The 23,786-nt window shown below is 29.5% G+C and overlaps 2 protein-coding genes across 2 annotated transcripts; both read left to right on the top strand.

The window, feature by feature from the left end:
- Ip259 (NSA2 ribosome biogenesis factor-like IP259) lies at positions 1-1,782 on the top strand. The gene is made up of 2 exons (XM_014423419.1): positions 1-71; positions 944-1,782. Exon 2 carries the CDS (start codon positions 953-955, stop codon positions 1,730-1,732), a length of 780 nt encoding a protein of 259 aa, XP_014278905.1. The 5' UTR covers positions 1-71; positions 944-952; the 3' UTR covers positions 1,733-1,782.
- A 6,486-nt stretch (positions 1,783-8,268) lies between these two features.
- Positions 8,269-16,854, top strand: RpS27A (ribosomal protein S27A). The gene is made up of 4 exons (XM_014423441.3): positions 8,269-8,421; positions 12,467-12,594; positions 13,607-13,824; positions 16,649-16,854. The coding sequence occupies exons 2-4, from the start codon at positions 12,492-12,494 to the stop codon at positions 16,796-16,798; spliced, it is 471 nt and encodes a 156-aa protein (XP_014278927.1). The 5' UTR covers positions 8,269-8,421; positions 12,467-12,491; the 3' UTR covers positions 16,799-16,854.
- Positions 16,855-23,786: the final 6,932 nt, after the last annotated feature.

Here is a 23,786-nt window from a genome sequence, read left to right as displayed (position 1 = left end):
GTTCTTTTGAGGCCTGTCACGTGTGGTATAGAAGTTTTCAAACATCAAGAATAGTTTAGTTTTATTTAAATGTAAGTATATAAACTATTGATATATATATATATATAATTATACTCTGTGTACCGCACATTTGCCATATATTATATTGGTATAAACCCTAATTTGTAATACTTTCTAATAAAGGTTTGAAAGAGTATGTTGATAGCTTTTTGTCCATAATTGTTATGGTTCTTCTGCACCTACTTGTCATTTACTTTTAATCTGCACCAATCATTAAGCACTGTTTAAGTTGCAAAATGTATCTTTTTAAAATAATACTCAATAATTTGTAAATCATTGTTTAGCATCTTGCATGATTTAGTGTAATGTTATGGAAAGTTAATTTGGAACTTTTAAGACAATTTTTTTCATATTAAGATTTGTTTAATTATTTTTGTTATACTCACTTTACCATGCTTCTTTAAAATATTTTAAAATTTGTTTACACTTTTGGATTTTTTATTTATATTTTTCAATTTTTGCAAAAATTGTAGCAGCCTATCATTCCATATCATTTATGAAATAGAAAAACAAATGCTTAGACATTTTGCTGAATCCATAGTTAATCCGAAAGGAGACAGGTGGGTCTGTCAGACCTACTAATAATTACATTACCACCTAGTAATAACTATGGTTACCACTAAAATAATTATGTTGACAAGAAATACTGCTATGGATGCCTTAATCCTGCCTGTCATGCTGAGAGTTAATGTAGTCTTGGATTTAATCTAACCTAACTTTAAGTAGACTTAGTTTGTAAATAAGAAAAATACCTTTCTCAGCAACCTTCCCATGTTTGATAATTGTTCATTTTAATGTTATAAATTAAGAGCATATTGATGATTGCAATGATACTGTATTAAAAGCTGCTATTGAAGAATAATATATGATTTCTTTTTTTCAGTTTTGCAATATGCCACAGAACGAGTATATTGAGCGTCATAGAAAGTTATATGGTAGGAGGTTAGATTACTATGAAAGGAAAAGGAAAAGAGAGGCCAGAGAGCCTCATAAACGTGCTGAAAAGGCCAGAAAATTAAGGGGGTTGAAGGCTAAAATATTTAACAAAGAGAGGCGTAATGAGAAAATCCAGATGAAGAAAAAGATTAAAGCCCATGAAGAGAAGCAGGTAAAACAAAAGCATGAAAAAGTCAAGGAAGGTGCACTACCTGTATATCTTCTGGACAGGGATGTACAGTCACAAGCTAAAGTTATATCGAACATGATAAAACAGAAGAGAAAAGAAAAGGCTGGGAAATGGGATGTTCCAATTCCCAAAGTTAGGGCACAGGGAGATTCTGAAGTATTTAAAGTCATAAAGTCCGGCAAGACAAAAAGAAAAGCTTGGAAAAGAATGGTTACAAAAGTATGTTTTGTTGGTGAAGGATTTACTAGGAAACCTCCCAAATTTGAAAGGTTTATAAGGCCAATGGGTCTCAGGTTCAATAAGGCTCATGTTACACATCCTGAGCTGAAAGCAACATTCCAGCTTCCAATAATAGGTGTCAAGAAAAATCCAAGTTCTGCCATGTATACTTCACTCGGTGTTATAACCAAAGGTACTATCATTGAAGTTAATGTTAGTGAATTAGGACTTGTAACACAAGGTGGCAAAGTTGTTTGGGGTAAATATGCACAAGTCACGAACAATCCTGAGAATGATGGTTGTATCAATTCTGTTCTACTTGTTTAATTATTGTGAACCTTTATAAATGTGTTTAATAAAGAGTATTTATTATTTTATTATATAGTAATTCATATTTCCCTGATAGTTTTTGGAATATATTAGTTATTATTTTAACTGAATTTGAACAAGTGCTCATACTAATATATTTAAGGAGTTAAGTATTTTAAGTTTCCCTTATCTTTCGGTTTCTTTTTGATACTGATGGATAGTATTATTGATTTTATTTGTATTAATCAAAGTATTTATCCTGAATACTACTAAACAGGTTAATTATTTTTGTTTATAACTTAAAATATTGATTTTAATGCTATAACACACTGGCCTAGTGTGTGAATATACTTTTTCTTCCTGGATAGATAGCATATTCCTTCACTAGTTGGAAAGGAGTGGTTAACATTTCATAAATGTTCTTATCAAATCAGTTTTTTGTGTAGGATTTATTAGTTATTTAGTCAGTCTATTAATGATTTATAACTAGTCATCGTATTGGTTTCTTTAATGATTAGTGATGATAAGGGGAAAGTGGTGGAAGCATGATCAAAATCCAATAACATTTTATAAATTTATCATTGCTTTACTATTTAGTTTAAAACATGAATATTATTGATATTTTCATATGGCAATAATAATAATTGTATTCTAAAAAAGTAAAGAAATGAAATATATACTTCTTTTAGACTCAGAACAAAAATTAAAAAGAAAACAATATTTAAAGTACCTATGATGGGTGTTTCCCACTTGTTCCCCTTACCTATACCATTCAATGGGGTTTGAAATTCTATCTCTTCGACCAATAGTGGTTGGAGTGCCCCAAGAATCAATGCTTAAGCCACTGTCTACACACATGATACTTCCTACAACTAAAACTGATAGCACTAGTCTTATGAGGAACCAAGATACTATATATGCATCATATTATACCAATATCACTTATAGAACTAGCGCACCGAATGGAAAATAAGTTTGAAACACAACTACATCACATCACATTTTCACTTTGAAACAATCTACCCTTCAGTCTATTTTGAAAAAAAATGCTTTTTGTGATAGGACAGAGATTAACACGTAACTGAAGGATGATAATGGGGCCTACACTATCCTATGAAAAGTAAATCAAGAAAACTATGAATTATACAGATAATAACTTTTTCAATAATCTCAGCTTGTTAAGTCAGTAACTTAACTACTAATTAACTCCTCACACATGCAGACTGTCAATGAATGTAATTAATTAAAAATCTTATTGCTAATTAATGAACTATCATAACAGATAGCTAAATTTTTTTATGATGATATTGTTTGCCAAAATAAATTGTTTGTAACTATAAAATCTATGGAGACTAGGAAGATGTGATGGGACAGTGGTTCTTTGAAGAACACTTTAGTTCCGTTTTTACTAAAAATTTGGGCAATGAATTTAAAATTTAAATAAATAGAGTAGATATATTTTTCATTAATCTGGAAGCTAAAAAGATTAAATATATTACATATATGTATATATAGTTGACCGTAAAAATTGATATATAAGAAGATGGTCAGGGTTGCGGTCAAAAGTGAAACAAAAATAGTTAACAACTATTTATTTTCCGACGATTTCGTCCCACTTTGCAGGGCTTCATCAGGGCTAAATATTTTTACTCTTGCCATTGTTACTTGTTTTTATTCTTATCATTGTATCTTATCTTTGTATTTTTATTCTTATCATTGTATCTTTTTAGCCCTGATGAAGCCCTGCAAAGTGGGGCGAAACGTCGGAAAATAAATAGTTGTTAACTATTTTTGTTTCACTTTTGACCGCAACCCTGACCATCTTCTTATATATTAAATATATTCATTTGTATTAATTATTTCTTAGAGAGTAGGTAACGTAAATCACAAATTCTTTATGATCCTCTTTTCTCTCAATTTCCTGACTGATTTTTATCCTACTTGATAAAATGTATTACACATCAGGGTTTATTATTGGCTTCTGATGCTTGACCATCCCCTCTAGCTGAGGTCATAATATAACCCGCGACCTTTCCTCAGAATCTAATGTCCACAAGATGTCCCTATGTGTAAGTCTGTTCTTCGCTGTTCTCCTTATTGGGCCCCATTTAGATGAGAGGGTCTTGGAGAACATGTTAAGGCCATTTACAATGACAACAGAATTGTCCACGAAACCTGTAGACATTGCAACCACAGTGTAATCTATCAATCCCTAGAAGGTAGGTAGAAATAGGAAAAGCATTGTCATGGTCGGATGTACATCAACGTGTCATATTGGACTCGAAAAAGACGAGGGAAGAAAATGCCGACTGAGGCAATTTTGTAATTCGTAATTACAGAGATACATAATATATTTTAAATCACTGTATATATTAATAAATATATTATTAGTAAAGTTTTTTGAGATGTACTAGAGTTGCATTGAGTGTAATATTATTTTTAAACAATAATATTTATGTTTGCTGGAGGATAGTCTGGGTGGCGGTCAATAAAGGTATTAAAATAGTAAAAGAAAACTATTTATTGTGAACCAAGGTTTCACTCCACTTTGCAGGGCTGTCAGAATGGAGTGCTGGTACTGATTGAGTTTTATGGGTTTACAATAAATAGTTTTATTTTACTATTTTGATACCTTTATTGACCGCCACCCGGACTATCCTCCTACAGTCTACTTCATATGGTCAACTATGTTCTTTGAATATGAATAAAATTTATGAAAAATACCAAGATTATAAATAGATTAAATTTAAAGAATTTGGTTTTGATTTTCCTAATCCCAATTTTTTTTTTCCATTACCATAGTATATTATATATATCATTCAAATTACAACACGCCTTTTATTTTTATTTATATATAGTATGTTTGGAAGTTTCTAAATAAATAAAATCAGCAATTCTCTCATTTTGGGAGTTTTACTTTAATTTTATGTAGACATTAAATATTTAATCAGATTGCAAAATATTATAAATAAATTTTTCTTCTAAATACTAAATCAAAAGAAAAAAATTGCCAGGTTGGGCCATCCGTAGCTCAGATGGTTAGGCCTATGTCTATCGTTCTGAGATCTACAGTCGGCGACAGTTCGAATCAGGCCTGGGGGGGCGTTGACTTTTTTCATTAAGTGGTGGTCGCACAAAATGAAAAACTTGACCCCTCCACCCATGGGTAGAATAGGTTGGTCACGTGTAGATAACTCGGCAAACATCACCTGTGGATTGACTTAAAAAAAAAAAAAAAATTGTCAGGTTGGGATTCAGTGGATTAAACTTACATATTCCAATTTTCCATCCTTGTTTATTACATAACTTAAAAGAAAGACTTAGTACTAAAAGGTTTCATTACAATTCCGCAACACCCGCTCACGGCCTTCTGACTTATATGTAATGCCCATTGAACCGCAGCCTTTGGTAGATATTTCCTCATCCGTTCCTCTTCCCTATGGAATTCTATTCCCTCTTTTATTTGTTGTTCTAATACTCTTCCAATCTTCAAATCCAGTATCTTCGACTACCTTCTGTCCACCCAATTCCGGAAGGATAACAATTGAAAGTTTTAAATAAGGTTTATATATTTTCTGAATTTAATGTTTCAGATTTTCATAATGATGAGAAGATTTTCGTTTATACTTGTAAATATGTATATTAGCAGAAATTGTACCTTTTCATTTATTATTTTTAGTTTAATTGTATTTGATTTTTTATCCTTTTTTTTCGTTTTATTTATGAATAAGTGTTAGTCATCTTACTTTTTATGATATGACATATGGTTTTATTTTATTTGTTCTATTCTTATTTTATATATGCTGTTAATTACTGTTGTTTATTTTCATCTTTTCAAATTCATTATTTTATTATATTTTATGACGTTTTATAATTTCATTTTTATTTTGTATTTTACTCTAAAGCTCTAAAGCCTAATTTTGATGTCTATATATTATTCTAAAGGAATTAATCCCAGAATAAATATAGAATAGTATTATTAGTACATAAGAAAAAAATGGCACTATTAATCTTAGTTTATTAATAGCCGTGATGTAGTAACATAAGATTATTAAGCTAAAAAAGTTAATTATAAATTACTATATGTTAGGTTACATTATATTTTTTAATACTGATTACGAATAAATTATAGATTATAATCATCACAAAATTATATGATCTATGAGGACGATAAATATAAGAAGGAATTAAAACAAGTGCATTAAAACTATTTTCTCTGTAAAAATACAAAATAAATTTGTATTTTTTTTTAAAATAAAACAAGTTACTACAAAAAATAAAAAGCTCAACTACTTGAGATGACAGTTTTTGTATTTTAAATACTTTTTCCATAAAAAAATTAAATACTTATTAATAAAAATACATTTAATTAAAAAAAAAAAATTGTATTTTAAAATAAGAATAGAGATGGTGTGTATTGCAGTCAGGAAAACAATAATAAAAAAGCTTGAAGAAGTTTGTCGGGGGGTGCGGTCAGCAAAGAACAACATAAATAAACAAAACCATATTTATTTATTTTATGCCGACGTTTCGACCTGAGTTTCAGGTCTTCATCAGGGCTATAGAACAAAAGAGATAACAACAACATTTAGAGTAACATACAATTGAAAAGGAATAGTATACAAACAAATTTAGAATTATATAAAATATTGAATTAAATCATAAATGATAAAAAATGATAACTGATAATTCAATAGTACAAAATTGTAATTGATTGATATTTGTGGAATTGTATGGTAGTAAATTGAAAACAGTGACAGATGAAATATAATATCATGTAGGTAAGAAGATATGTATAATATAAGATATGCAAGTAGTGTTTAAAAAATTGAAAAATTAAATAAATAATCTACAAATTGAACATTATGAAAAACAATGAAAAATAGTGAGTGGCTTATATCTGAATTACATTGTAAGTATTAACTTATATACCTGTACTAAAAATATAAATATATATATATACAATAGGAAAAGGTAGTATATGGAGAAAGGAAAAGAATAATGTAACAAATATGAGAACGAGAAGGTAGACTTAATATAAAAAAAAAAAAATAATAAATAAATAAATATGGTTTTGTTTATTTATGTTCTTTGCTGACTGCACCCCCGACAAACTTCTTCAAGCATTAATCTACGGTCAACTATCTACTCCTCATTAATAATAAAAAAGCATTTTGAAATATTTATTAAGAGCTGACATTTTGGGTTGTGGTCAAGAAAATAACAATATAAAAACGGTGAGAACTATTTATCAAAAGCTAAGTTTTTAATCCACATAAATCTTCTTGATAGCTGTTTGAAATAGTAAATATTTAAACAAATTTCAGTTCCTTTAATCCTCCAGCACTGATGAAGACTTTAATGTGGGTCCAAACACCATAAAATGTGCTATCCTCACATCTCTTTGCAATTTATATAAATCATTACAATACTTTTTGCCCAAGTCTGTTTTAATGTAAGAATATTTCCCAATGAATTTACTACAGCGTTTTGTGTGCCATGAAGAACATTTTCTTTATTTAATGTTTATATCCTAGTAATTAAAGCATTAAAATTAACTATCAGTTTATATTAAGAATCAGAAAAAATAATATAAAATCATTTTTCTATTAGGTACATTATTAAAATTTTTTATTTTGGGTTTTATAGACTTTGGGAAGTATGGAATTCATTCATTCTTCAAATTATTAAAGTTTACTTTAATTAAATTTATCAAAATGATTTGTTACAAAATATATAAGTATGGAAATGCCATAAAAAATGGCCTGTGAATTTCATCCTTTATAAAAAGAATATTACATTGGTTATAGATTCTAACAGGTGATTTAAGGATTAAGTTACTTAATTTTAAGAGAAAAATTAGCTTTCAACATAAGTAGGCAGGTAGGGTAATACCAAAAATTTTAATACTTTGTTCAATTTAGTATTTATTAATTAAGTCTGGAAGTTTTTCCGTTCATAAACATTGTATTTACAGAAAATGTCATTGACAGTCAATTAAAATCTGTGATTAACCACCATTTGGAAAGTTCAAATTTGTAATATATCAATTTTTGAAGTAGTATTCCGCTTTTCAGTTTTTAACAAGTCAGTTCAAATCCTGGCTTGCTTTATTCATTAATTTTCTTGACTGATTTGTTTCTGTTCTTGTATCATAAAATTATTACATAAAATATATTTTTAATTACAGTTTCTCCTAAGCTGATATACATAGAATTTCTGTACAAAATTCATATTAAATAATCCTGTAAATAATAATAATATGCTAGAATAAAGTTAACCAAATGAATCAATTGTTTTTATAACTCAAATATAAACTAATATAAATATTGGTTTATAACTCTCATTTAAAAAAATAAAGAGTACTTCAAAACTTACTGTCTGGTAAACTTTAATTTTGAAATAATCCCGCTTAATGAAGCGGCTGAAGGAAAATTGTGAATCTAATGTGAGGGGACACTATATACCAGTTGAAATATTTTAATATTAGTGTAACTGGTTTTTGAACGTCGTAATTAATTTTTATATAATTTTTTATTATTATTAAATGACTACTTTAGTGAGCTATCAAATTAAAATTTAGTTATTTGACTCAGATACTTCACATGATGATGATCAAGTTGGTTTTGTTTCCATGCAAGGTGCTCCATCTTTCTTTAGTGAGGTGGTGTTCGGGTTCAAGTACTTCGTGTATGGTTCTACTATTGGTGAGGAAATATGTTTGTTTTTAATTTTAGAATAAATTGGAAGTTAGTTTGACTTTATATTGCTATAATGATTGTATTCATTTGTAATCGATGTTGTTATAAATCTAAACGGAAAAACCATGTTGCATAGTTTATAGGTTAACCATGTGGTGTTGAACCTCTTTCTAGTAACTATTTATCTATCATTATTATTCATTTCTTCGTATGATTTCGAGGATATAGTTTAATTCGATTATTGTTTAATGCTCTTCGTCTAAACTGATGTACACAATGTCAAATGTAATTTTCCTATTACCTTGTTTTGTATTCTTTAGTTTTCCTTAAATTCTCCTTTTGTTATGGTCTGTCTTTATTAGTGCAGCTAGTGAATGGTGTATTGTTAAGCAAGATTCCATTATTAATACTATTTTAATTTTGACAGAATTAACAAAATTAAAACAATCAAAAGTCTAATACTTTTTCAGAGAATTTGAGTATTTTATTTTATATTTTGACATGCTGTTAATAAAGTGGTTTCATAGCTTCTTTAATTATTTTAAACGTTTGTAATTTCAAGCTTAAAAAAAAATGTAATTTCTGTATTTTCAAGTTTCGGACTTTTTTTTTTTTTTAAACTTGGAATTGTTCTTATTTCCTTTAAAAATTTAATTTACCGGTTTCATTTTATTGAATGCACATTCAGTATGATGATAAATCTTTCCCCGACTGAAATGTTCCTATTTCTTGTGTGGAATTTGTTTTCTGAATGAATGTCATTCTCAGTCGATTAAAATTTTAATGTAAACAATTAATGTAAAACTTGTCCAATTTTTTTGTTAACAATTTTTTTTTTTATGAAATATTTTTCCTAATAATATGAAAATTGTAAGTCTAATGTAGTTGTGTTCATATTTGCAGATCACATATGTGAACTAGGACTAACATTATTTTTTACAATGGTCAGATTGACATATTTTAACTGGGGCATGTTTTTTCCTTATTTCATAATCATAATTACTATGGTTACTGAGCCATCAATTTGTGAATGTATGAAATAAATTTAACTCCTGATCAAGCATGACCAATTTTATTAACAGTTTTTGGTTAGTGTGGTTTTTATAGATATTTTTATATTCAGTAGTGCCCTCCACTTTTCTAAGATCTATTTTTTTTCTAATCATTTGGTCAGTAATGATCTTAGCATGTAATTTATTTATTTATTTTTTTTTTAAAGACAACTTATGCTGTTAGAATTTTTCAATATCTTCTAAATATGAGCCTAATATTACATTAATGTCAGAATATTGATATCTCTTCAACATCAATATCTCGTTACAAAAGTATTTAAAATTTTAGTTGTTAGCATTTTTTGAATTTATATTAGTCATTTGATTGCTAGTTACGCCCTTTTTCATGACTATCCCATAATCATTTTAGATTATGAATGAAATATTATTAATAATAATTATTGTAATTGAATGATATAAGTATAATTATTTTATATGATGAAAAAATATTTCTCCGACTGAAACGTTCCAAATATTTTCATGTGGAATATTATTATCGGAGTGAATGTCATTTTGAATCAAATTAAGTTAATCATTTTAATTGTGTTGAACTTTCTCGATTTTTCTGGTGCAAGTCAGTGATGATTCATCCTCATTAATGCCATAGTTTATTTTTTGAAAAAGATACTGTTTATTTTGGGTGACCAGTTTTGAACCTTGAATTTTTGTGTTACCAATGAGTGATATATGTATATATGGTAGTTATTACTTTTCTTTAAATTCATCTTTTAATTCTCTGTCTAAAAAAATAGTTATGGGCCTATTGAATGAGCATTCATAATGATGATAAATCTTTCCCCGATTGAAACGTTCCATTTTCTCATGTGGAATTATGATATCTGAATGAATGTCATTCCTATTTTACTATTATAAAATATAGGATATATAGTTTTAATTGGATTCAAACTGAGTCGCAGTTGTGAACTAGTCTAGTACTACAGTAATAATAATAGATTGGTATTTTTTTTCTTAATCCTTCATTGAGGATCTATAGCATCCCCTGAGTTAGAATGTAAAGGGCCATCGTAAAATAAAAATTGACCGACCCTAGCACTCTATGACCCTCGCAACTCTCTTACTCGAGTATATCTTTTTTTTTTTAATCTTAGAATTATAAATTATCTTTTTCCGGTCTATTGTTTTTGGTTTTGTTTGTATATTTCTTGATAAAATTAAAAGAAAACTATTAGGGTCATTTGAAGTCTGAATAAAAGATGGTTTTGAAGTAATTTATTAAATGTTATTGTGAACATGTTTTATGTTCTTGTATTTTCTAATAAATCATCGTTATTTTATTAATTTTTGAATTTCAATATTGTGTTTTTTTTTTATTTCTCTTCTAACATTGAAGTTTAACTCAAATTTTAAAAACTTTATACTTTCAAAATTGCTATTTGTAAAAGTTTAAACAGCATAGGATTATTTATTATTAGGATTAGTTATTATGCTTAAATATGTTTACTATTTATATAAAAATTCTTTTAATTTTACTTGATAGTTCTTAGGTTAAAGACAGTTTCAAAATAGTTTATGGGTCTAACAGAATGATTGTTCATTATATATATGTATATATATAGTTGATGGTAAAAATTGATATATAAGAAGATGGTCTGGGTTGCGGTCAAAAGAGAAACAAAAATATTTTACAACTATTTATTTCCCGACGTTTTTCCCCACTTTGCAGGGCTTCATCAGGCCTGTTCAAAGGTAAAGGTTGTACAGAAGGTTGTTCATTATGATGATAAATCTTTCCCCGACTGAAACGTTCCATTTTCTTATGTGGAATTATATTATCTGAATGAATATAACCATAATGAAACATCAAGATGTGTATGTATATTTTAATTTGATTCCATCTTCCTCAGTTGATAAAGTCTTAATATTGTGAGTGTAGCCTGAATAAATTAGTAACTTTGTGTGTAGGTAGTTTTAATAGGTAATGCCATATTTCAGTTTCTAGGATTTTTTTTTATTTATAAACAAAAATGTGTTTGATAGGTGTTAGGTTACCTATATCATGTTTGATTATGTTATGTTCAGAATGTTCTGGATCAGGAGTGTATACTTTTCATTTTTATTATCTTATATTGAATTCATAATTTACTATTTAGGTTGTCTTAATTTGTAATTAATTTTAACCTACTAATGCTTATAATATCTTCATAGATTTATTTTATACTTTATTTTTTCATTATAAAATATTTTATTTCAGTCATTCAAAATATTTTATAGTTATGACTGAATTCCAGTATCATTGAACAAACATTTTACATTATTATACCTGTGTGAATTAAGTTCTATACATAAAGATGCATTCATAATGATGATAAATTCTTTCCCCGACTGAAATGTTCCTATTTTATCTTGTGGAGTGTTATTATCTGAATGAATGCCTTTCTGTGGTTAAATAATTTTGGTACCTATTTTTTATTTTAGAAAATTTGACATGCTAAGTATTTCTCTATCAAGAATAAGAAAAAATGTGATATAAGCTTATAAGTTACTTTATGTGGTATTTTATTATGTCATTTGAATGTTCTAAGATTATGATGAAATAGTAGTTTCTTCTTCTAACCAGAACATATCTTATTATTTTTAAAATCTTCCATTTTCATTCTGAAGGAATGCCATTCTAAGGAATTAATCTTCTATTCTTTTGTTTGTTTTTTTAATCTAAAAAATAAGAAAGGTCTTTATAAAAATAAGTATTTTGCTGGATTACCAGGAATGAATTATTAGTTGTATTATTGAATGATTAAATTAACATATTGAGATTCGGGAAATGTTTTGACATTCAACATAATCATTCAAAGTGATGATAAATCTTTCCCCGACTGAAACATTCCGTTCAATAATTTGTTGAATATTTTATCTGATTGAATGATAAATGTTGACTAAAAAATGTAGAAATGCATTTTATGAAAAAAAAAAAAATATTCCAATTTTCATCATGAAGTCTCTTGAAGCAGATATATTATGTATTTTTCATTTTTGTTTAGGTGAAGTAAGTGAGAACCGTCAGTTATGCAGATTTTCGTGAAAACCCTCACGGGTAAGACCATTACCCTTGAGGTTGAGCCTTCAGATACTATTGAAAATGTGAAAGCTAAAATTCAAGATAAAGAAGGTAAGAGTGCTTATTTCATATAATAATGTTTATTGTGTTTAGTTGTGGCTTAAGAATAAACTTTTTTTTTTATATATATTTAATTTTTTAGTAGCTTATTAAATAATAAGAATTTATTAAAATCATGTGCTTTCTCTTTCTTTTGTAAAAATTTGCAAGTGCAAAAGTTGCCATTTAAAGCATTTATACTTTTGTCATTTAAATCCTGACGTTTAGACAAATTTTGCACTTTTTGTGCTGTCAAACAGTGGACTGTCAAAAAAACATTTCGGTCATGTGAACCATCGTACACACATTTTATAAGTTCTATTATTCCACTGCAGAAAAATTTTGATCATATGTACTTCCAAGGGTCTAAGTATTAAATATGAATTATTGAGATATTCAAATTATGCTGTGTTCCAACCATCGGGAGTAAAAATTAAAATTAATGTTTAGTTGCATCAATATACAAAGAATATAATTAGTTGTTGAACATAATAATCTAAAGTTATTTTCTTTTGTTCAATTCTTGTAGAGTAGTCTTTTTGATGGCTTTGTGAACAATGTTAAAAGCACAAACTACTTCAACATATATGTCCAATTTTGTTAAGAAATGAAACACGTTGGACAATCATTTCTCCCTCATTGTCTTTACACTCACAAGACATATATACAGGCCTTGTGTTGAATCGACTTTATTAACCATAATACTTTAAGGCCTTGAATGCTCAGTTTTTCTGTAAAAACTTTAACTTTTTACTTTTAAATATTTCTGTCATTATAAATCTGTTTAGTCATTGATAGATACTAATTAGTTCAGCTTTGTGAAACATCATTGATAATATTTTTTGTTCTCTACAATATAAATATATTGTAATGTTGCATTAAAAATATTTTCCGAATTGATTATGTAATATACTCTACTGATGATAGTTAGATTCATGCTTTCTAGCTAACACCTCTGAAATGGAACTAGAATTTGAATTAAAAATGTTTGTGATGCTAACTGTGCATTTTCTATGTTTTTCAGGTATTCCTCCTGATCAACAGCGTTTGATTTTCGCTGGAAAACAGTTAGAAGATGGCCGCACACTTTCTGATTACAATATTCAGAAGGAATCTACCTTACATTTAGTGTTAAGGCTCAGGGGAGGTGCAAAGAAACGTAAGAAGAAGAATTACTCCACTCCAAAGAAGATCAAGCATAAGAAGAAGAAGGTCAAGCTAGCTGTGCTTAAATATTACAAGGTTTGTTATGTTATTGTATTGCCTGTATGATAATTGTTTCAAAATATTTATTCGTGGAAACTTGGGTTAGGAAATACATATGTATATGCTGGATTTTTTCATTTCTAAGTGATAATTCTTATAAATCTAATTCATTAGTACATTAACATAAGTATGGAGGAATGAGATCTTACTCAAAATTGAACAATTATTTTTTGTTTTGCTAAAGAAGCAAGAAGCTGACTATAATGAAGTCCTGAAAAAATCCTAAGATTGATTTTTTTTTTTTTATTAAATGGAATATGGTCCGGGTGCGGTAAAATAAAACTCAAATAGTAATAACTATTTTAATTGAGCCAACATTGATTTTTTTTGGAAGATTGCTGATTGACCGTGTGTATCAATAAATGGAATTTGGTCAGGGTTCGGTCAAATTAAACTCAAATAGTAAATTAGTGTACTGTTTTTATTATAAATTATTCTATTTTAACATTGTTTTTAGTTTGTTCCACAAATAGATGTCATAAGAAATGGAGTTAAAGCAATCTTTATTTATTTTGTTTACGTGTGAGGCTGAGATTGATTGTATTAGTGTAGTGTAGTCTTAAGCCTGTGATGATTAATTTAGGAGTATTTGCTATCTGATAGAGAAGCAGAAGAAAATATTAAAATCTGAGGCTTTTGATTGCTGATTGACATAAGTAGGTATGGTATTTTGCTTTTTGAGGGTGTTGAGTTTATAAGTGTATATATATATATATATATAGATAGTTTCTAAGAACAGATAACATTCAAGTTATTTATAGGTTAGTACTGAATCAATTTTTTTTTTTTTTATAAATTATGTTTACTGTGTGTCCTCTACATTTGGTCATTTTCAAATCCGCCTACAGATCACTTTTAGTGTTCTAGTTTGCATATAGTATTTCTAAGTATCGACTCTCTAGATTTCGTGATAATTGGTTCATTCTGTTATTTCAAATTATATCTTTATCTGTAATGTTCCAAGTGTCAATTGGCAGCTTGTTTTTTAATGAATAAAATATGATTTGAATTCTCAATTGATGAATTGAACTATTAAAAAATTTATATGTATTTATATACTATCAAGGTTTTATTTACTGTAAGCACGTACCTGTGAAATAGCCCAAAATAAAGATTTTATTGGAGTTATTGTCATAATTTTCATTAGAAGATACATTGTATTGTATTGGATGCATTCTTTCAGTGTAGAAAGAAAGTACCAATAAACAGCATAGAAAGATAGGTCATATTAATCAAGATTATCTAATTTTTATTAGAAATTTCATTAAAACTTAATTAACAATATTCTCTAAAATACCTAAAAAGTATATATTATTTTTTAAGACTTAAGTACATAATATTCCTATAGACAAGATTTGTAACTAAGTATTAGTGATAATAAATCTATTTATTCTCAATTAATTCTGAATGTTTTTGCTTGGATTTTTTTGGCATTTCACACTTTTTTTTTTTTCTTACCTCTTTGGAGGAAAGGAAGCTGGGAATTTTATTGAAGGAAGCAAAAATTCGCGAAATCAAACTGACTATTTTAGACACCCTGAAAATATCTCAGGAATGTATTGTAGGTTTTTTTTTTTTCTAGCCTATACAGTATTAACAATTTTATTGTGATTCTCTGAACATCTTAGGTTATGATATGAATGGAGTTAAAACATTAAATATGAATGGAGTTAAAACATTAAATATGAATGGCCTGTGATGATTATCGATTGGAGTATTTGCTATCTGAAGCAGTCAGCTGAAGACAAACTGTAAATCTGAGGCTATAAATAAATAGTTTTATGTTGAAGGCCAATAGAAAATATGAGCTTTATTTTTCAACCATTAATAGTAATTTATCCTTATAAGTTTATGATGTGAAATTAATCTATGACATCATTTCCTCAATAGACTTAAGTTTCTGATTCTTGATTTAAGATTTTGAGGTAAGGAATGGATATTTCCATACTGCCTTAATTTCAGACCAAGATTAGTTACTTATTGATTTTTTTCAAGTTATTTTACTGCAGGAGTCTGATTACTGGACTCAATTCTTGACACGATAAATTCTTAGTGGTCCCTGAAATCTGTTCTTTTTTTTTTTTGTCCGAAGTCGAAACAAAGGGAGATGGTTAATTCTATTCTATTGAGACAATGTTAACATTCAACTGGATTTTGATATATATTTATATATCAACCTTTAAAAGAAATATATATATATATTTGTTAGAACTCTTCCTGTTTTATACATACTTAAGCATTAAGATATTCATATGTTGCTTAAGCTATGATACTTCCTTACCAAAGAATTCTTGAAGTCTAAAAAATTATGTAGATATCCTTTTAAATAGTGGTTGAGATGAGATGTTTCAAAAATGGTTTGTTAATTTTTTAAAGTATTAAAATCATATTGATTTTTTTTTTTGAGGTATTATGGCTTAAGTGACGATATGAAATAGCTTGTAAATCAACATGTTTTTGAGCACTAATTTATAGTTGTAGATTAAAATGTATGGCTGTTTTACCTTGATACATCAAATTATTATATTCCTGATAAAAAAAAAACATGTTTCCTTCACCACTCAAATTAATTTGCTAATCTCTTAATATTTTATTTGTTGAGGGTCAACTGCTCACATAATCAGTAAACCATCTTAATTTCATACTACAGTATATTGTTTTATACATAGTATTGTATGATATTACAATGTATAAATTTTTTTTTTTATTAGTTAATATTGTTAAATTTGATTTTTTAGGAAAAGCTAATTTAAAAACATGCCTTTGAAATGTCCTAATTATTTTCATTGATTTGTCGCAGGTTGATGAGAATGGTAAAATCAGCAGGTTGAGAAGGGAGTGTCCCTCTGAGCAGTGTGGTGCTGGTGTCTTCATGGCCGCCATGGAGGATAGGCATTATTGTGGAAAGTGTGCCTACACCCTTGTCTTCAATAAGCCAGAGGATAAATAAATGTTTTTAATATAAAACTACCGTTATTAAAGTTTTTAATAAACGGCTTTTTTTTCTGTTTGTATTACCATTTCCTATTCTTTTTAAAATTTAATATTATTTATAATACCAGTATTGGTATATATTTCTACTAAGAATAAAACATAATAATTAAAAAAATGAAACCTGGACATCAACATGTATATAATCTTGGCTGGGATGTTCTACTTCTAGAGCAGTTGTTATAGGGGGATCAGCCTCTGCCATTGACACCACCAGGTTTTTACACCAACCTGAAGGGGCTTGAAATTCCCCTTTTCGTTGAGACTTTTAAAATCCCTCTCCCTGGTGGTTCTTGTGACCTCTTAGTTGTCCATGACTACAGAAAGTAGATTTTCTACCTCAGTTTAACTCTGACTGAGACCTTGAAAACTAACCACCTTACTCCCTATTGTAGAGCTTTTAGGTATGATCATAAATATTTTGATGATTCTACATCAATAAAAATCATGACAGCTGAGAAAAAAAAATGCTGAAATTGATTTTCTAAATATTAATTTTGGAAAATAATATGCCATATTAAGTTCATCCACCAAAGCATTATTTTTTAGATTATAGAAAGTATACAAGGTATGGTTTTATGTAAAAATAAGTTTAAAAAATGTTCTGATCCTGAAATAAACAAGTGTTTTTTAAAATTATAAATAGCTTATTGTGATTAAACTATTATCAAAATTAATTCACAAAACCCAAATTTATTGGAAAACTATCTCCAGAACTATTCATTGTAAAAAGCTCTATAAGGGCTCATATTTTATAAAATTTATGTATTGTGTTATGAAGTTATTTAGTGTTGAAGATAGTTCCAAGAATATGGAGCTTTGAATAAAAAATAAGGCACAAATATTAGGTATTTCTTGAATGAAATAAATTTCAGGGGGCGTGTACTTTAAATACTTCAATATTTACCGTATTCCTTGTATAGACTAAATAATAATGGAACCTTTTTCTAACAGAAATTAACACGTGATATTTTCTTTGAAAGAACTCAATAATGAATTTTTAGTAACTTCTGGAACAGCGGCCAATTGAAGTGAAACTTCTTTACCGACGTTCTACAACAGGAAAACAATATTATACTAGAGAAAATTGATTTTGTGACGAGAGATGAAAAGGAAGTGTTGGAGGGGGGCTCTGGTCAATTGGTAATTGACAGGTCAATTTTCGACAGGAAAATTTTTTATATTGTGGTATGAGATAAGGTGCTTAACAAATTCGGCAGTGCCGGTCAGATTGAGATTATTTCAAACACTTTTATTACAATATACAATATTTTCTTGGAAGAAGTATCACTTATTTCGGCCAGTCCCAAGATTACCACTATGTTTTTTATTACCTCCTTCCATGGTTCACAGAGTCATCAATTGTGACTCTTAACTGTCGATTGTTTTCATTAAAGTAATAAAAAATTGGGGTGAAGTAACTTTTTTTTTTCTCCTCTTGGACTGATGGATTTGTACAAATCAAGTATAGATATTGGAAGTATCTGCACTGCACTTTTCATTCGATGTTAATGAAAGTTTCCATTGGATAATGGAAACTTAATCCATTATCCAATGGAATCCATCCAATCATTAATCCAAGAGTAATGATAGTTTTCATTGTATATTGTAGTATGTATGTTGATACTTTAGTATCATATCGAAAGGATTATTGATATTTTGATGGTATCGCAACGTTTCTTAGTCGTCAACGTACCATGATACACATAATTTAGGACACTCCCAGATCAGACCAGGACCATGCTATATGTTTTGAAGAAATTTTAACAAGTTGGTCATTCTTATCTGGAAATAATTAAAATTCATTTTAGGCATGAACAAGATAAATAAATAATTTCATCGATCTATTTACAACGATTGATTTCTGAAAAGGTGAGCCACTCATTTCTCTTTTACCAAATGAATGATGATTAATGACAGTTACGTGTTTTAGTGACAGTTACGTGTTTTAGTAACAGTAATTAGTAGTTCAACCATATTTTTTTTCCTCAGTGATTATTGTGAAAGTGATATTTACTCCTTTTCTCCTGTGGATCTGCCAATGATTAATTCATGTTTTAGGAAAGATTATGAATTATCATCAACAAATGGAATATCAAGGATTTTCTTTTACATGAATGAAAGTATTAAGGATATTTTTTTTTTTTACATAAATCAAAGTATTAAAGATTTTTTATTGTAAGGATTGGACAGGTATGAGATTTGATGATTCTTCATAGTTTTAAAGCTCAATTATGTGGGTCCATATAGGCCCAATAATGAGTGTATGTATGAGCTTCTTGTTGAGAGCGTGTATCAAGTAAATGTTAATGAATAATCATAATCTACGAGCAATTCTTGTCGTTTCATTTTAAGATGAAGATTTCATAAAATCCGCACGTCACAAGTTATCAGTCATACATAGAGGATTTCCTGGACAGCGATGAGTGGATCATTAAAAGATACCAAAGATGTCGTGGGTTTGTGATAATGGGTAGAAGTGATTGGATGGGATTTACTTAAAAACTAAAGCTTATAAACCATTCTTTAATGGATGCTATGTGTGACGGCTTATTTTGCTATATAACGTTGGTTCATTATTCACACGGGTTTGAAACCAATGTGTTGGGTTGTAAAGTAAGTTCGTACCGTTTTTCAATATTTCAATTTAATCCTCTTTGTGTTTATTAAATCATGTTTACATATTCTAAAAAAAATTAGTTAAAGTGCTTTTATGCATCAGTTTCAACCGAGATTTCTTATCTTTAAGTGGTATTTTGCTAAGAGAAAAAAAAATTCATTTTCGTCATTTAATGATTTTTTATTTCCGAAAAGGAAAATCCGCTGCACAGACGGTTAACAAAATTTACAGTGTGTATGGCGGTGATGCCTGTGCGATTAGTTGATGACGACCAAATTCAAGCGTTGGTCACAGACAACCCTCTACGACACAGGATCGTATCGCAGAATTGTTTAACATATCTCATGCAAGTGTCTCTAATCATTTGGGGCTGCGGTATATGTTTCTCGAAGTGATATATGGGTTCTTCACAATGTGGTGGAAAATAATTTATTGGACCGAATATCCATTATCGATTCCCTCTTGAAACGCAATGTTAATGATCTATTTTCAAAGAGGTTGATAATTGGGGATGAAAAGAGGGTTCTGTACAATAATATTGTGAGGGAAAAGTTCAGGGGAAAGCGAAGTGACACGCCGTTAACGACTTCAAAAAAGTATTACATCCAAAAAATTGGAAAGGTGTCCTTTATTTTGAGCTCCTCCCGCCCAACCAGACCCTTGATTAATCAGTATATTGTGCCTAGTTGGAACACTTAAAAGGAGCAATTGAGCAAAAGCGTCCAGCATTAGCAAATCGCAAAGGCATAGTTTTCCACCACAATAACGCCCGTCCTCAAGTGTCTTTGTAGACCCGGTAGAAATTGTTGGAATTTGGCTGGGATGTGATCCCCTATTCACCAGACCTTGCCCCAACAGATTTTCACTTATTTCGGGCCCTTCATAACTCTCTTCACGGGAAACACTTTAGTTCGCTCAAAGACTGCACAACGCACATAGAGGAGTTCATTGCGCAAAAATCTAAGAAGTTCTGGAAGGACGAAATTAAAAAATATCTGAAAGATGGTAACACGTAATAGATCAAAATGGGTCATATATAATTGATTAAAAATCTTTACAAGAATCTGAAGTTTTTATTGAAATCTACAGTAAAAAACGCTATGAACTTATTTTACAACCCGATAGTTGATAGTAACCTAGAGTCGGCAGCCGAGCCGGTTCGTTTCCGGCCTGGACGTCTTGACTTTAATTCGTGGCGGTCTCATGGGATTAAAACTCAACCTATTCACTCTGGTTAGAACAGGTTGTTTACTTTTAGGATAACCTAATTCTATAAAATGGACAGGTAGGGTGTAAACAAACTGACATATTATTCACACGAGTACATAACACACGCATTACCAGCATATGTAGTGAGGACAGTGCGAGGATCGATGGTGATGTAAGCTGTATAAACCTAGTATGGACCCAGGAATTTTTTTCCTTTATCTCATGCACTATATGTTTTTCTAGTTTGATTGACATATTTGAATTTTCATCCACAACTTAGGTACAAGTGTACTCGTCAAATGTACTTAAGGAGTTAAATTGTTTTCCTCATAAGCTACCCAACAAAATAACGAATTTAAGTTTAGGATGCCAAGAAGAGCCTTTCTTTTGTCAAACAGATAGTTCATCAAAACTGGTACAAGTAACCTCATGGTACTGTGTAATAGGCCTGTAATAGGCTATGCCACCAGTCTGTTACCGTACCCCTTCCACACTCTTGTTGTCCGACCTTTGTTGACACTGCAGAGTTATTATATTATCAGTTGTTTGTGTGGATTTGACCACTGTGAAAAAAAAACATGACTTCTAGAGAATATGTTAATTAGTCAGATTGTTTTTGCTTAGTTTGAGGACGTTATTCATATAAACAGGAACACAGAAATACTAAAATAAATTTTACATTGGCATAAAATTGGGAGATAAAGATGAACCCTGGTTTTATTAACCAATTAGTAGGGAAAGCCAAGTCTGTTGTCAATATTTTTTTTATTTTATTGATATTTCTTCTCGTAACAATAGCATTTATCTAACAACGTTACTCTAAAAACCAGTTTTTCAGACAACACTCTTTAGTAGTTATAAGTTGAAAAATATATCCTTTAAGTCAAGGTCCATTAATTAAAGGTCAACTACCCCTGAGTGAGATTTGTTAGCACTGTGAATGGTGTGTTGGCATTATGTTGGCAAAGTGGCAGGTTGGCATTAACATTAAAAATTATGAAAAAACAAATTAAAAAAACAAAATAGAACTATATTATGCTAGGCTGAGATGGGCGTTGTACGGATGGACGAGACCACAACTCCAAGGAAGCTGTAGAGCACGGAGCCGGGCGGAAAAAGAAATTGGGTTGACCAAAGTTGAGATGGAGTAAGTGCCGATGCCAGAATCCTTGGAATCAGGAATCCACCAGGGCTGCTGAGGATAGGGAAACATGGAGGACAACTCTTGAGGCAGCCAAGATCTAGTAATGGATTGTTGAGCTCGGGATGATGGTGAATATAAATACAGCATCTTTGTATAAACAATAAATTCACGAACTAACTTAGTAATTTTCTCAATTTAAATATCTAAAATAGTTGGAAACAATAAACTATAAAATAAACTGATAAAAATTGACACAACCAGTGATTGAGAAACAGTATACAAATAATAACAATCTAATTTAAATTAATAAACTCATTTATTTATTTATAAACGCATAATTTAGAAACAGAAATAATCATCGTTCTAAAGCTTCTTATGGCTACATTTACCCCTATTCACGAGTCAATTTTTCTGATTTTATATGCCAGATTTTATTACTTAAGCCAGCATTCCAAATATTTACAGTGTTAAATCAATGTATTTACTAGTGAACCGCTTGTTGCGTCATTACTTGCTACTTTTTTAGAGTATAGGATTTAGTTATAACAATTATTTATATAATAAAAAGATTATTCTTGTTTTTGTAATATTTTCTATATTATTTTAGAAAAAATCCTGACATTCTTGGAAAACTAAATACAGCTATATAGATTTATGTGATCTATGTTTGTAGAAGCCAAGCTAATTATTCAATTCAGTCAATATTGGGACAAACATTTAACTAATAAAGATAGTTGGGGAGGTTAGCATCTCTCCTTAGAAGGCAGCGAGAAACAGTATACGTAGTGAAACAGTACATTCTGTTGGCTTTTATTGCTTCATGCTATTTTTGGAAACGTATATTGACATTTCAGTTCACTATACCTTCTCTGGATCTTTTCACCTTTCTAAACCTTTTCTTCCTTTCGTTAGCAAACCACTAGGTTTGTTTCCTATGGAGTGAAGTTTCAATCTTTAAAGGCTTTACGGCTCGTTCCTGTAAGGCTCATTCTGTCAAGTGTGAGATGGAAACTTTTGTATTCACAATATTGCGAACATATCATATTCTTTGAAAAAGGCAGTTTGTTTGTTTCATATTGAATCGTCTGAAATTTCTTAAAACCAATTAATTCACCTATTATATCATTTTAAGGTCGATAGGTATCCTATGTTTTAAGTAATTTTAAAAAGCAGAATTCAATTACATGATCGAAATGTTTGGTATTATTATTTTTTCACATAGAACTTTTTTGTTCACATTTAACGTTTCTTGTACATAGTCCGGACCAGATTGTAATATTTAACAAAAGTATTTTAATAATATATAGGAAGATGGTCAGGGTTGCGGTCACAAGTGAAACAAAAATAGTTGTAAACTATTTTTGTTTCACTTGTGACCGCAACCCTGACCATCTTCCTATATATCAATTTTTACGGTCAACTATATATACATATATATTTTAATAATAATTCGGTTTTCCAAGACACTTGTGATAGTGGTATCGACGGAACTGAGATGTTGGACTTGAAGGCGCCACCCAACCCCTCCTTTCCAGAACAATCTCGCCGACCCCTTAAGGAATGTTCTTGACCGAGGGATTGTCTGGTCATTGAGTTTAGTTGAAGGGCAAACTGAATAAAGTCTGAACTTCGGCCATAACAACTTACCGTCAATGAAGGCGAGATTCGGAATAAAAGTTTTATCTTGATACATACATCGCTGAATATTTAGTAATTATAGCAACAGCGGCAAGGATGATATCGGTTGTTGTAACGATAGTCATTTTCTAATATTAAAATAGGCAAATAATGATGCATTCGTCGAAGGTATTTCGAAGAATTACCACACGATCTATAAAATATGTAAATAGAAATCAGGAAGGGGGATTAGATGTGTTTATCGGTTGAATACTCACGGTGTTCTGGTTTTGAGATATCTCGGTGAGAGGGTGGGAACTACTGCTTATTTCAAGCTCTGCGTTCAATCACAAATAT

Source organism: Halyomorpha halys, unplaced genomic scaffold (genome assembly GCF_000696795.3).
Source record: "Halyomorpha halys isolate HHAL.00 unplaced genomic scaffold, Hhal_1.1 Scaffold421.1, whole genome shotgun sequence".
In the NCBI taxonomy this organism is placed as follows: Eukaryota; Metazoa; Arthropoda; class Insecta; order Hemiptera; family Pentatomidae; genus Halyomorpha; species Halyomorpha halys.
The sequence above is the reverse complement of the archived record's forward strand: the minus strand, read 5'-3'. Positions and strand labels throughout refer to the sequence as shown.

Excerpts from the sequence above, each read along its gene's own strand:
- RpS27A (XM_014423441.3), top strand. The coding sequence starts at position 12,492 with ATGCAGATTTTCGTGAAAACCCTCACGGGTAAGACCATTACCCTTGAG. Across the intron at positions 12,595-13,606 it reads TAAAATTCAAGATAAAGAAG|GTATTCCTCCTGATCAACAG; the intron begins GTAAGAGTGCTT and ends TATGTTTTTCAG. Across the intron at positions 13,825-16,648 it reads CTGTGCTTAAATATTACAAG|GTTGATGAGAATGGTAAAAT; the intron begins GTTTGTTATGTT and ends GATTTGTCGCAG.
- Ip259 (XM_014423419.1), top strand. The coding sequence starts at position 953 with ATGCCACAGAACGAGTATATTGAGCGTCATAGAAAGTTATATGGTAGG.